Here is a 14734-nt window from a genome sequence, read left to right as displayed (position 1 = left end):
TATATATATATATATATATAAAAACTATCAAAACTATGGGGAACTATCAACAACTGCTATTACCAAAATAACACACGCACAATATCACAAACAAAAGCCCAAAGGGGCCACTCTAGTTATATATATAATACAATATAGAAATTTTAAATTTTAATATAAACTCCTAGTCTACAGTACTACAGGCCAAGGGCCAAGAAGCAAAAAAAAAAGTCGCGAATAACGTGACTAGCAGCAAAAGCTATGAAAGGAAAGGGGAACACTTCTAAACTAAACAACAGTCTAAATATATCTAAGAATATATATATATCTAAGAAGAAACGAAAAAAACTTGCTAATATGCAGAATTATCCCACAAAAAGTCTCGCACAACGCTGGAAACCAAGAGATCAGTGCCACGGCAAACTAGATCGGAGGTCATTCCAGCAATGCATCATGGGATAAGGGGCTTGGTCTCGAGCTACTGGTAAACTTTGAGCTTTGCTAAACAGCCGTTTCAGAGCCGAGGATCAGCTCCGAACACATCAGTGAAGAATGAACGGTGAGCTTGAACAACTTCACATCATACATTTATGGTAAGTCTACGCAGTCTTAGGAACCCTATTTAGGGCAGGTCCCAGGAAAAGTATTTTGCTTGGAAGTCAGGTGCTCACTGGGATCTTGTTTCTGCTCTCCACGCAATTATGTACTGCCGAGCAAAAGATTTAAAGAGGGAAAATGCCAGAAAGGGTTTATCTAGTTTATGGTACTATCTATGCAGTCTTAGGAACCCTATTTAGGGCAGGTTCCAGAAAAAGTATTTTGTTTGGAAGTCGGGGGCTCACAGGGCACTTAGTTCTGCTCTCCAGGTAATGATGTAATGCCGAGTCATATCTTCAGACAGGCTGGGTGACAGAAAGCGTTTATCTACTATCCTGATGAGTGCACAGAGTCGAGGAATGTCGGGGTGGGTGGCAGAGAAATAGTGAGGTGAGGAAGGAAAGTTGCAATAGAAAATCTTGATTAATTTCTTGAATATATTCAAGGAAAGATGAATCCCTTTTTCTTTTACCAATATATATATATATATATATATATATATATATATATATATATATAAGACCCTGACTGCAAAGCTGAATAAATTATTCATGTCCAGAGTAACTGACACAGGAGAAGGTAAATGTTTACTGCTCTGTCTCTTTTTGAAAGGAAAATATGGAAAAAAAAGAACAAGTATTGCCAGCAAAAGCTTCCCCAGGGATGGGCACAACATTCTGACTAATCAGTGGCACATTTGTGCCCCTATGACTGACAAGTGTCTCTCTCCCTTGCCCACTGAGGGGACCCCAACAGCCATAGAGGACATGAGACATGACTAACTTACAGCCCATTGTGGCTGTATGAACTACACCACAGGGATCTGAAGAAAAAGATGAGTGGTCTGAGGAACCAACTTTGGCCATGGCAGTCTCATCCACCTATGGCTGAGGCAAATTACTATCATGCTGTAAAGGCTGCTTAAAAAAATCTTTATTTATTTTTTGGCCTGAAGAAGGTCGACCAATGGCCTGGAGTTTATTCCATAAAAAAAGTCAGAAATGGTGCTTGTTTACCAGGGAAGCTTAGTAGCAAATGTCGGTAAAACAGGAGATCGGCAAAAAAGTAACTTTTATAAAAATAAAAAAAAAAGTAAAAGGCACTTTAAACACTTTAGAGAAAAAGTAGCTTTGAACAATTTTAACAACTTTTTACCACAAAAGTAAAATGTGCACTTCTGTTTAAAAGTACATAAACGTCATGACACAGTCAAGGAAAATACTTTTTTTCCTAGCTAAAAAGCACTTCTGTTCACAAAAAAGTAGCTTTTGACAAGTAAGAAAAGTAATGTGGAAGGTTTTTCCTCAACAGGAATTTATCTGTCAAATAATGGAATAGCATTAGCCGACCATTGAGACTCAAAACTCTGCAGAAGAGTGTTTTTCTTGGCATGAAAGTTCTGAAGGGCTTGGCTCCCAAACCTGACTTTTTAGTCAGCTCAGTACAACTAAAGGTTTGGGTGTGTGGAAGGTGCCCTAAAGTATTAGAAGCTGGCCAGCTGTCATATCCTTTGCAGGATATAGCCAATCTAGCTAGGACTACTGCAGCACTGATCACTATGAAGAACATACAGTGTTGTCTGGACCAGAAGTGAACAAGATTTCTGGGTTGACCTTCATAATTTTAAGTTGGACCTTTGGCAACAGAGGCAAGGGAGATAAACCTCCCCCTTCCAAGAAAAAGACTCTGTCCATCCTCCGTGCCTGAGATCATGGAACCCTGAAACAGAACAAGTTGTGGGTGGAGACAAAAAGATCTGTGCAATACCCTGCAGATGGGCAATGCCCAGGAAGACCTCCCAGTCTAGCATACATTTGTGAGGATCTGTTCTGCATCCACTCAGTGTGTCTGACACTGTGTTCCTTTCTGAGGGAATGTAAACTGACTGAAGAACAAGGCTGTGTTGAATGGCAATCTCCTGTGTCAAAGCTAATCTGCAAAGATGATAAAACTCCCTTTTTTATGCACCACATGACTATGGTGATATCTGTGAATATTCAGGGGACTAGAGATCAGAATGATTCAATGATTGAAACGCCAGAATCAGAGCCTTAATTTCCTGGATGTTTATATGGTCTTTCTTCTTCTTGTAGACCAAACCCACTAGACCTTGAAACAGGATCCCCATGACAGGTCAAAAACATTGATGTAAAGGTCCTTCCAAGGGGGAGGAACCAGTAAATGTACTCTTGGATTGAGGGGATGTCTGATTGATCCACCAAATTATCTTTTCCTAATGTAGGGCAAGAGAGAGATGTGGAAGTCTAACGGGTGGAAGTGCTGAAGTCAAATTGACTTGAGATACCATTGCACCTTCCTCATGTGTAATCTGGAATAAGGAAGCATAGGAATGGTTAATGCCATAAACCCCCAGGGCTTTCAAGAACTCTCTTGCTGAGGTCATCTGCAACGAGGAAGGTTCTGAAAGAACTCTGTCAAAAACAGAACCTTATCTGAAGGATGGAAAGCTGTCATTGTTAGAGTGTTTATCCTGCACCCTAGGATGATCAGGTTTTGGGAAGAAGTCAAAACAGACTTTTTGATGTTCAAAGTAAATCCAAGACTGAAAAAAAATCATTGTGAAACTGAGATCCTTTATAAGAGAGTTTTGTGAAGGAATCCGGAGAAGTACATCATCCAAATAAGGGGATATCATCCAAATAAGGGGATATTTGGATTTCCTGAAGTCTACAGAAGGCTACGACTGGAGCTAGACATTTTGAGAATACCCTTGGGGTTGTAGAAAGATGAAAGGGTAAAGGACAAAACTGAAAATGCGATGAAGAAACACAACCTCAAGTATTTCCTGAAAACAGAATGGATAAGGATGTGAAGGAAAGCATCCTCCAAATGTAAAGTCACAAGAAAGCATTACTAAAGGTATCCAAAAGGGCCTCCAGGTCAAGGGAAATGGCTGTGGGCTTAGGTGCACCCATGTCCAAGAGGTTGTAATACCTCTATTGTACATCACTTATCTTGGTGTTTTCCATTTAAAATGCTGCAACATTCTGATTCTTGTATCTCAAAAAAAAAAAAACTCAACAAAGCACTGTCAGGAGAAAGGGTGGCATCTTCATCAGGAGCCATAGGTAAGGGGGAGAATGCATTTGTCAAGTATATGCCAGTGAATCCTCATCAGAATCCTGATTTTCCTCATGACAGGAAGAATCCCTCTGTCTCTTAAGAGGGGTGAAAGAAGAAAGGACAGCAGCAGGCAAAGTCTTGCATTCTTTCTGTGGATCCCTTACAACCTGAAGGAGGGAAGTGCATTCTTCTTTGTAGGGACATCTTCCTGAACAAACTAGAGTAGGTTAGAGCCCTGATAGACTTCCATCAGTGAACTGTGTACTAACTAAAATTTGCAAAATACCTTCTGGTTCCTTGGAAATGACCAGCCAGGGTTCCCCCTTCCTTCCTTACTTTATGGATTACTTGGCACACACCACTACATTTCTAGAATTTACCCACCAGGTTACCTCGGATTTGATGCACTACCTGGATGTTTCTATTTTTAAGACTGAGGGAGGTTTTAAATCTAAAATATGTAGGAAGAAAACTTTTTCACATTCCTATATATGGTTTTCAAGTGCCCGTCCTGTTTTTTAAAAAAGGGGCATTATCAAGGGCCAGTTGGTCAGGGCCAGCCGAATGACCTCATTGGATGAGGATTTTTACACTGAATGTGACATCATAACCAGTATGTTCGAGGAAAGAGGTTACCCTAGGAATCTGATCCTGGAGGTTGAGAATGAAGTTTTGCTGGGCAGGCAAAATAAATTATCCCACCCCTATATTAGGTAGATGCTCTTTCTCAGTGGATAAAAGGACATTGGGTAATGTAGCAGATTCACATTACAGTAGAGCTTTTGTCACTAATTTCAGTGGTGACGCCTACTTTCTTAAAAGCATCATTGAGAAGGAATGGAACAAATTTGTTGAGTTCATGGATTTAGATGTCTTTAAGAATCAGCCCCTCAAGGTTATTTATAGAAAGGGACAGAATATAAAAAACTTACTGGAGCAAAATCAAAACCAGCCTGTTTTTTCCCACAGAAAAACAGGCACATATAGGTGTGGTGCCTGCCCTCAATGTCCCCACATTATCCATGATAAAAGCATTTTTATTAAGGTGAGGGACAAAAAGGTGATGGGTAGAACTTACACCAATTGTAACAGCTCAGGTTTAGTTTATATCGTCCTATGTTGTCAGTGTGATGGTTTTTATGTGGGGAAAACTGAGAGGCAATTAAAACATTGTATATACGAACATTTAAATGACATCAAAAAGTGTAACACTAACAATGCACTGTACAGGCACACACTACAATTTGAGGGGGCTAATTTCAGTTTTTTTGTCCTGGAATTTTTATCCAGGGACATTAGGAGAGGTCCCTGGGAAACTAGGTTGGCTTACAGGGAAACCTATTGGAAAATTATGTTGAAGGCAAACAAATATCCAGATCTCAATGACCATATTTCCCTCCTTCCTCTGTTAAAACTCAGAGCAGCTAAATAATGACTGCTTTGTGTCATTTTATGTGTTTTATCATGTTTTTTATTTCATCTATTCATATTAACTTTTTCAATTTTATTTTTATGCTGACTTGTCTGAATGTTTCTTTAAGTCAGTAATTGGAATTTAATTATTTTTTGAGCAGGTGCTTATTTAAATGCTGTTTCTTTTACTGCCTTGCATTTTCTGATGAAGTCTGGGAGGTGCTCGGATGAAAAAGCATTTTATCTGTGTGGAGCGTTTAAGATGATGCTTTTTTACATGAGCCAATAAAGAGTGGAGTTTTACTTGCCTTGATTTTGTCAATTTTTTTTGGATTCCTTGTGTTATTCTGGACTGGTTTCTCATTTTTGTTGGTTATAAAAATGGTAGAGTTACATCAGTTACTATATCCTGCTCAATCATGCCCATTTCACTAGTAAGATTAAAAAAAAACTTAAATGTTATATGGTGCGGCAGAAAAACACCACAGTTAAACTCATGAAAACTCACTAGCTATGAATCTTGAGAGGACTATAAAGTGAGAATTTCTACACTTGTCTACACTTACTTTCTGGCATTTAAGTGTAGAGTAGCTATATTGTGGATTTCACTAACGGAGCCCTATGAAAAACTGAAACATAGGGGGGCATTGTGAACTTGCTAATTTATGTTCAGTAGCAAATAATGCTTGGTCTTAATTATTAAACAAACAGTATGATCATTGCAGCCAGTGTTTTTTTTTTTCACTTATTTTTGGCATGCATGCAAAATTTTTAGGGTCTAAATTGCTTAGGGCATGGAGGTCCAACTCAGTGTGTGGCAACTGTGACTTCCAAAAAATGATACAAGCCTGTGATCTCTCAAACTCACCAGTTTCTACCAAATTACATTAATGGTACATACACCCCTGGATATATAATGTCCTTCAACAGAGAAGTAAGCAGATACTTGTTCTACAATTTCCTTCTTTCTGCAGTAGGTTCCTGAAGTGAAGGGACTACTGTTTTACCCCATGAAAAAAAAGAGGTCCCTCCTTTTGTCTTCCCCTTCACAGTCTCATATGCTACCCTTCCTTTCAGTTTTCTATACAAAACTTCAAGAAAGCACTTCTGAGATTTTTTGCTATCAGTTTCCTTGGAGCTGACCATGGGATGATGTTTGAAAGAACCATTCCCCATAATAATGACTTTCTCTATCCCCACTAATTCTCATGCCACACTGTCTAGCGTAGGCCATCTAGATGCAGGATGGCTGCCTACCCCCATTTTCTGGTAGCTGTTACTTAGCATATAGGCATGGTAGGGATTAGAAGTCAGGGGAAGTCAAGCCCAGCATCATACTGAGATCCTACTTGCAAACTGAAATGTGTTCTAAGTCAGGGTTCACGTCACTTGCAGAAAAATGTGCAGCAATGCTCTACATAGTATTGGTGCATCTGGTTCCCCCCTCACACAAGGTGATGCACTGGCCTAACTGGCATACTTCAGGGAGGTAATGATCTACCAATGCATTGTTAACCTCAATACAGACAAACGATAGTAGCCTAGGAAATGGATCCTGTTCCAACACACTCTACCCAAATCCATTTCTGAAAGTATACTGTTAGTGGCATAGTTTAACTCCCTGCCTCTGTACTAGAGAGCCATCAGAGATAGTTAGAGAAAGCATCTATTCACAGCTACTGAATTTACTAAACATATTTTCATTATCTTAAAATATGTAATTAGACAAAGTTTCAGATGAGAATTTAATCAGCTTACCCGAGGAATGCAGTCTGTGTCTGCAAACAATGACTTGAAGGAGTCATCCACACTGATGTGGTAGAGAATACCCATTACAATCTCACTGTAGTTTTCATTGCCTGAATAAACATTGAAAATAAAGGGAAAAATCAAGGTATCAGCAAATTATGTTTGCAGCGTGGCTACTATTAACAGCTGTGCAATGACCAAGCCCTACCATCAGTGAGAATGCTGAACATGGTTAATGATCTGTATACATTACAAAACAGATGAGGGGCAGTAAGGGGAAGTATATTTACAAGAGTAACTCACTATAAAAGCAGAAGTCTAATAAGAGGGTTCAAAATTATAGTATAGATACTAATGGGAAACAACTGAAGGTAAGCTTCTACCTTCCTGGCCTGACTTCTAGAGCTTTTGTGGATGTCCACAATGAGCGAGCCTCCACCTCTACGCCAAGCATCAGTCCAATGCACAGCACAGATAGGGAAGCTGCCCACATCAATTTTTTTTATCTTTTTCTGTCAAAAAAACTAACATACTGTGTTGTGCCTTGCTTAGAGACACTTCCTGCCACTGGGCCTCAGTCTGCAAAGTATTTAAGGGTCTACTACTATGCTTGCAGACCAGACTACTTTTGCTAATAAACTGTTCTGAGGAAGGGGATGCTCCAAGCAAGTACTTGTCCAGTACCAACCATACCGCTCAACTCCTCTCCTTTCAAAATAACAGTGGGGGCATCAGAAATCTTATCAGATGGTTCAAAATCATAGCAGTCAAAATTTTCATGAGTGACTTCACATCCCGGAGGGTGGGAGCAGTACAACTTCACTGCATAACAAGGCAAAGAACACCTTCTCTATAATCCAATAGATAGCTCATAACAGCCAAGAGCTCTTCAAAGAGGAAATCATTCAGGATCCTGAGACTGTTTTAGTATACTTCTGTCACAAGACTTATTCTATTAGATGCTGTCTACATAAAATGTCCTCATATGTTTCCTTTTAAATCTGTCTAGTGCTGTCCTGACCACATATCAAGAATGTAAGAAGCTATGCTAAACTTCTGTCAATTGTGTGACTCCACAAGTAGTTGTACCTCAGAATAACATATCAGCATCACAGCATTATCTCCTTTTACTATAAAGCTTCTGTGTCTCAACTAAATTATTAAATATCACTGAAAGACAATTAGCTATACATTTCGTTTTCTACTTACTTCAAGCTACACATAATTCCTGAACTTCCAGAAATAAAATAGAATGAGAAACTTTTTGCATGATGAAGGTAATAATTATATTAGACTAACAATAATTTAGAAACAAGTCTGAAGCATACGTCACTGCCTTTTTCTTACATAATCTATTTTATAGTACGGTTCTACCACAGCTGCTCAAAAAAAAAAATTGAAAAAAATGAAGTCAAAAACTTTATACAGTACTTCATGCTGGGCATGACCAACAACCCTAAACCTAACACAAACCCTAACACTCACTAATCCTAACCTAACCTAACCATAAAGGTAACCAACTAACACTGATTCCTATGACTGCTGCAGCAATGTCATTCAATCAAATGGCACCGCATTCATTGCAGGATTTACATGTATCAAAATCAAACTTGTATTCAGTGTGGTATTTATAAACAATGTTGTTGTCTTTCGGCTTTTCTTGTTAGGGGTCGCCACAGCGGAACTCCGGTCCACTAATGATTGGCAGTAGATTTTGACAAACGCCGAGGTGCCAGCTTGACGTTCAACCTTCAATTAAGGCATGCCCATTTACACATGTCTTTCGAACGCCCACCCAACTGCGGGGAGGACATGCAGACTCCACACAGAAGGCACTCCTCACACTCCAGCCGAGAATCGAATGGGAGAACCTCTTGCTGTGAGGCAACAACGCTACCGCTGCACCACCGCGGATATTGGCATTTACAAACAATATTTAACTAAAAGGAGTCAAACAGCTACTTAAACGATATTCCAAAACATTACCATACTACCTTCCAGTTCCAAGGTCTCATTTCTAAAAGTGCCAAAGCAAACAAAACATCAAAAAGTATTTCTGCAAGCAACACATGCTGTTATTTAAATATACCAATTCCATAGTCGCTCAGCTGTAGACTAACTGCAAACACTCAAAATGGTTTATGTACAGTAAAGTCAAACTGCAGTTTAAATGCCTAACAGAACTCAAACAACCAATCATACGTAATATAGTCTCAAATTCCGTCTCAAAGAATATCCAAATAAACTCTTAACATGCACAGAAAAAATACTAAGCATTGAATCTAGGTAAAGACAAGAAATACTGAAACTTCAAAGACATTGGCACTCAAAGTTATGCTTTTGATTTAACAGCATTTGACATTACCAGATCCAATGAAATATCAAGCTGCAGTGGTGCCATACCTCTTAACTGTCCAGATTTTTGCCTCATATATTTGGCCTGTTCCTCATAAATTTGTGGTTTTCTGGCAAATCACTGAGGATTGAAGTCACTAGATAATGACATACACTTTGAGTTTCTGACTTCAGAAAATGCATAGTAACACAAATCCTGTTATTCTAGCAGCCTATCAAGTTTAGAAGAGCTATAGTTAAAATCTGTCCCTATCTTTGAGCTTTTGCCCCCAATTATTTTATGCCCAGATTTCTTGCACTAAGAGGCTGAGAGGTATGTGCTGAGCTGATAAGCAGCTCAGGTAACATCTGAAGAAAAAGTAGATGAAAAATCATGACATGCATCTCTGGCTAAGCAATAAAAACACCACCAGTAAAATACATTTCTTCTTCATCCCAGTATGTGCTGCTGACCATCTTTTCTGTATCCAAGCAGTTATTTATTGGTACCAACTTTAATGCAGTTTTGATAACAGTTTGCAGTAAATCATAAGGCATGCCTCAGCAAGGAACTGACATGAAGGCCGTAAGTCATGTAGTATTTCTCAGCAATGAACAAGCATGGGGTGGAGTTAGAAAGTGACTGGTATCACTCATTTTTAAGTGCCTTTCTACCTTCCTTAGGTATGGAATAAAATCATCTAACAACCATACAAGAAACTGTCATTACAACTTCTAAAAACTGAAATTATAAAAATTCCATATGCAGTTCTATAAAAATTCTAAATCACCTTTTGGTTTAATAAGGACTTTATTGGGAAAAGCATGTTTCCTTTTTTTAAACACCTTTATTGAATTATCACTTGTAGCAAGCTGGAAGGGCATTAATGTCCATGCTTGAAATATCTGTATGTATAGGCCAACTTACATTTATATAAAAGTAATCAAACCATATCAACAAGTTCACATTTATAAACTTTGTACATTATGTATACTATTCTATATAATATAATCCAAGCAGCATTACATAAATCGTTCAGCTCCTGCCTTCACTTAAACTTCATTCCTGCTACAAAGTTTTCAGCATCTAGTGTTCCCATAATTTCTAATTTTTTTTATGTAATTTACTCCAACCATTTTTGAAGATACGACTTCCTGCTCTTTTCTCTCTGTTACAATATTCACTACTCCAAGTATAGTTGGTTTAGACTTTGATTTCTATTCTCTAGTAATTACTTTTTTTGGCAGCCACCACAATTACACTTAACAAGGCTGTCTAGGCAATTAATATTCCTGTATCCTTGCTCAAAAAAAAAAAAATAGTTTCCCTAGTTACTTTGCTCAAAAAAAAAATAATTTCCCTAGTTACACTCGTTTGCTTGCCCAGTATACCTGACAGACTACTCTGTAGGGAACATTTAAAGTCTGCCAACTCAGACTCCAAGAACATATGCTCTCAAGTACCTCTTTCTTCCTCATTTCACCTCTGACATTTGCCATCTACCTGAGGAAAAATTCTTTAGAGTCTGCTTGAGGTATAATATCTATGCAAACACTTCCAAGCAAAATCCTAAATCTTCCAGATTTTATTGCATATTTGGGAGCCTTACATGTATCCCCCCATTATTTCTTTGAAAACTGCTTATCTAGTCTCTCTCTGCAATCTTTTCTGACCTCCTCTGATTGATTCCTATAGTTACCTTGCAATATTCTATATGCCTTACTAATTATCCCTTTTTACCAGCAGCTTCTGTTCTCGATTCAATTAAAAACTCAACCAGTGCAGGTCTTTCATTTAGGATTCCCCTATCCATTTCTTTGTCTATACTCTTATCAATCCCTGATAGGGAAGGCAATCTGTAGCCTTCAATCCAAGTGTCTTCTTGGCCTCTTCCCATTCTTTTACCTTTCTCTCTATATATATTTGTTCCTAATACCTTGGTTCTTTTGCCAGCTTCCTCCAGTAAATTCTAGCCCTCTTCCTATTCTCTGTACCCCTAATTGCAGTCATCCCTAGCAGCAGAATCTCCTTTCTCCATTTCCATGTTGGCTTAGTTCTTAGCATTCTTAATGCTACTTTATGAATATAATATTCTGTATGACTGTTGTTATTCCCCCTTAAGGATCTGCGTCCAAAATTCAATTTTTTTCCTTATTTCTTGAATTATTTCCTGCTTCATCATCCCTTTTATCTTTGATTTGTAGCTTTTTGCTTGTGTTATGCATCTCAGCCTTAACTGTGCAGCTTTACAATATGCTTCAAATCAGGTAATCCTAAACAACCTTGTTTTATTAGAAGGATCAACTTATCCCAATTGACTCTTGCCCTCCCAGATACAGTCCTTCATCTCTATTAATTACTGTCCACAATTTCTCCTCTGGTTCATAAAAATATGCCTGACCTGTGCATAACACTAAAGGGACTAAAACACTTGCTAAACATATCCACAAGCAAGAGCTTCCAGTTTCTCAGTTTTGGCATTATCTTTTGTTGGTCTCTTCCCATATATCACCTGCCATAACAGACGCATTTTTAATCCATACTCCTAAATACTTCATTTTAACATGTCCCCATAAATATGGGTGTATTGCTGAATCAGTTTGTGCATGGGTACATAGTTTACAGCTATAGCCTTTGTTTTATCTTTATTAATTTTATAGCCCGAAAAAACCTGGAACTATCTCAGAACGTTCCATAACACTGAGATGTCCTTTTCTGTTTCCATCAGGTACAAAATAATATCTGCCAATAAAGTCAACTTTTCTTAAATACCATACCAATTATATCCTTGAGTTTCTGCATCCCTTATTTTCTTTGCCAATGGCTCTAAATATAATGCAAATAAAGGAGAAAGAGGCCACTCCTGCTTGGTTCCTCTGTTGAAATACAACTTATCAGAGAGGAAACTTCCCATTTTGTTTTCTTGCCTCTGATTCCATATATATCCTTCTAATTAACCTTATTATTGTATCAGGAAATGCAAATGCTTTCATTACTCTACTCATAAAATCCCAGCTTACATTGTTGAATGATTTCTCTACATCAAGACTCACCAACATCAGTGGCATTTTCCTACATTCTACTTCCCTCTGGATCATCATTGTGCTTTTAATGTCATCAAATGTCTGCCTACCTGCTACAAGACCACACTGATCAATAGCTATCAATTCTGGCAACATCTTTGCCATTCTTTTAGACATTATAGGCATAAACACATTATAGTCATGGTTTAAAATTGAAATGGGCCTATATGAAGCTGGATATGATAGGTCTTTACTGTCCTTGGGTATTACAGCCACCACAACTTTTTTTCCAGGATGTTAATGCTTCCCCTCCTTTTAAAATGCCGTTAAACAAAACCTTCCAGGTCTTTATCACTTTCTTCTCTCCTAGCTTCCAAACTTCCACCACAATACCATCTATATGTGGACACTTTCCAGCAGATTAGTTATACATCACCATTTTTATCTCATCTCTTCCTATCCTTACTGTTAATTGTTGGAACCTCATCTCCCTCTAACCTTGGCATATTTAAGTCTTCCATAAATCTTTCCATTTGTGCTTCTTCTTGATTTTCCCACTTCATTGCTTTATACAAGTTTTCATAAAATTTCTGAATTATCTCTTATACCTATACAGGATCTCTGGTTATTTTTCTTGTTAATGGCTCCCTCAGTTTAGCAACAACCCTTTCTATACCCAAACAGGACCCATCATTGTCTTGCTCTTCAAAAACTACACTGACTTGAATTTCCCAATCTGTTATCACTCAATCAGCTCACCGCTGCCCACTACATTATCCACAAACCTGAAAACTGCCCTGCACTCTCCAACTTAGTGCAACTAAATACCAACCCCAAGACCATTAACTCATCTGATAAACTTATACTCAAGGTAACAAAGTCCCACAATTACTTTGATGACTCCCTCTTCTCCTATAATGTAGCCAAACAGTGGCACCTAATACCCCAGAATATCTTAAAAAAAACAGATAATCATAGCTTCAAACAACCCTTAAAGGAATACCTTATTCAACAATGACTATGCTCCTGTCATACTCCTGACTAGTTTCTCATGCCATAGCTTTTCTGCTATATTCTCCTCATCTTACTTTTAACAAATGAAAATACCACAATGGTTTATTTTAGTTATATTATGTACTTAATTGAGTTCATATTACTATCTGTAGTAAAACTTGGGAAACAATGTTTTCTGTTTTACATTCTATTTTGTAAATTGTGATTGTAGGCAACTGTTAAAACATTTTTGGATATTATTTGTACATCTTTGTAATAATTTTGTAATCTTTTTTGTATTATTGTTATGGAGCTTTTCTTTCCGAGTCTCTGCTGAAAACGGGCTACTTTACCAGCCGGACACTACCCAGTTAACAAATGTAAATAAATAAATAGATACTTTCTATTGTCTAAGTTGTTGAGCCAACAGTTTTTGTGCTCTGGAGTTATCATCCAAAAAAAACACAGCTGCTTAACAGAACACTTTATAAACTCATGCATATTATCCAGGTACTCCCTTATTTTCCCTTTAGCAGTCAGCAGTTCTGCCACTTCTTGTTTTGTGAGATTCCCTTCATTCTGCAATACTTTAACCTTTGTCAGCCCCTCCAAATAATTCTTGTTACATCTTAACCAGCTTTTTCTTTTATTTCTACCCTATTTTTGAACTCTACTTTCATTTTATCCCACAAACTAATTAACTTTTGAAGTACTTTCTACCTTCCCTAATAACTTCTGAATCATTTCCACTACCCATTCTTTAAATTCCCCTCAGAAAGAGTGTTTTTCTGTGTAGTTTACTACTTTTTTAGTAATTTTCATGAGATAAAGGGTGACTTTTGCAGATATAACAGACTAGTCATTTTACCATAATGGCTTAGCACGTTTAGATACGTGGCTGTAGCAACAAGAAATCACAAATAAATTCCAAAGAAAAATAAGGAATGCCCTGCCCACCTACTCCGCTCATTTTCTGTCTGATGGAAAAATGTAGCTCCAGTTTAACCAACAATGTACTTATATTTCTGTATCTCACACACACACACACACACACACACACACACACACACAAAATTATTTGCTTACCTTCTACAGACAGATCCGCAATTAACCTTGCAACATCATCATTGTGCAGCACCGGCTTTTTTTTAAATGACCATGCTAATGTTATACTGCAGGTTGTCAGCTACTGGCTCATTCTGACTATGGTCATCTCCATTAAGCCACTCCTTCAATGGCTCTACGACATTGGAGCTGCTTCCCATCAAATTGAAGCAGCAAAGGGGATGCAGATTTTATGTTTAAAAAAATGGAAGGAACCCTGCCAAAAGGAGCAGAGCAGTTAAGACGTATAGTACCAACAGCTGCAACCTGCTCTACTTGCATGTTGAGATTCAAAATCAGTGGGTTACAAAGGGATCTATATTAGATGATCGAACTTTCAAAAGTTCGACTGTCGTATGGTTGAAACCATATGATTGAACATTTTAACGGAGATCTCTGTACAGTGCAGAATGGGAAGATTTCCCTTTTCTGCACTGTAGTGCGATCTTGGAGTTGG

General features: G+C 38.0%; 1 protein-coding gene across 1 annotated transcript in view; it reads right to left on the bottom strand.

Annotated features, from left to right (window-relative positions):
• The window catches only part of LOC122787922 (kinesin-associated protein 3-like), an 815339-nt gene that overhangs the window by 703624 nt on the left and 96981 nt on the right, over positions 1-14734 (bottom strand). Inside the window, exon 3 of the mRNA XM_044054849.1 lies at positions 6832-6932. Coding sequence (XP_043910784.1) covers positions 6832-6932 — 101 coding nt within the window. The remainder of the gene's footprint in view (positions 1-6831; positions 6933-14734) is intronic.

This window comes from Protopterus annectens, chromosome 13.part0 (genome assembly GCF_019279795.1).
Source record: "Protopterus annectens isolate FY-2018-M chromosome 13.part0, PAN1.0, whole genome shotgun sequence".
In the NCBI taxonomy this organism is placed as follows: domain Eukaryota; kingdom Metazoa; phylum Chordata; order Ceratodontiformes; family Protopteridae; genus Protopterus; species Protopterus annectens.
Note: the sequence above shows the minus strand (reverse complement) of the source record. Positions and strands in the feature narration are given on the sequence as shown.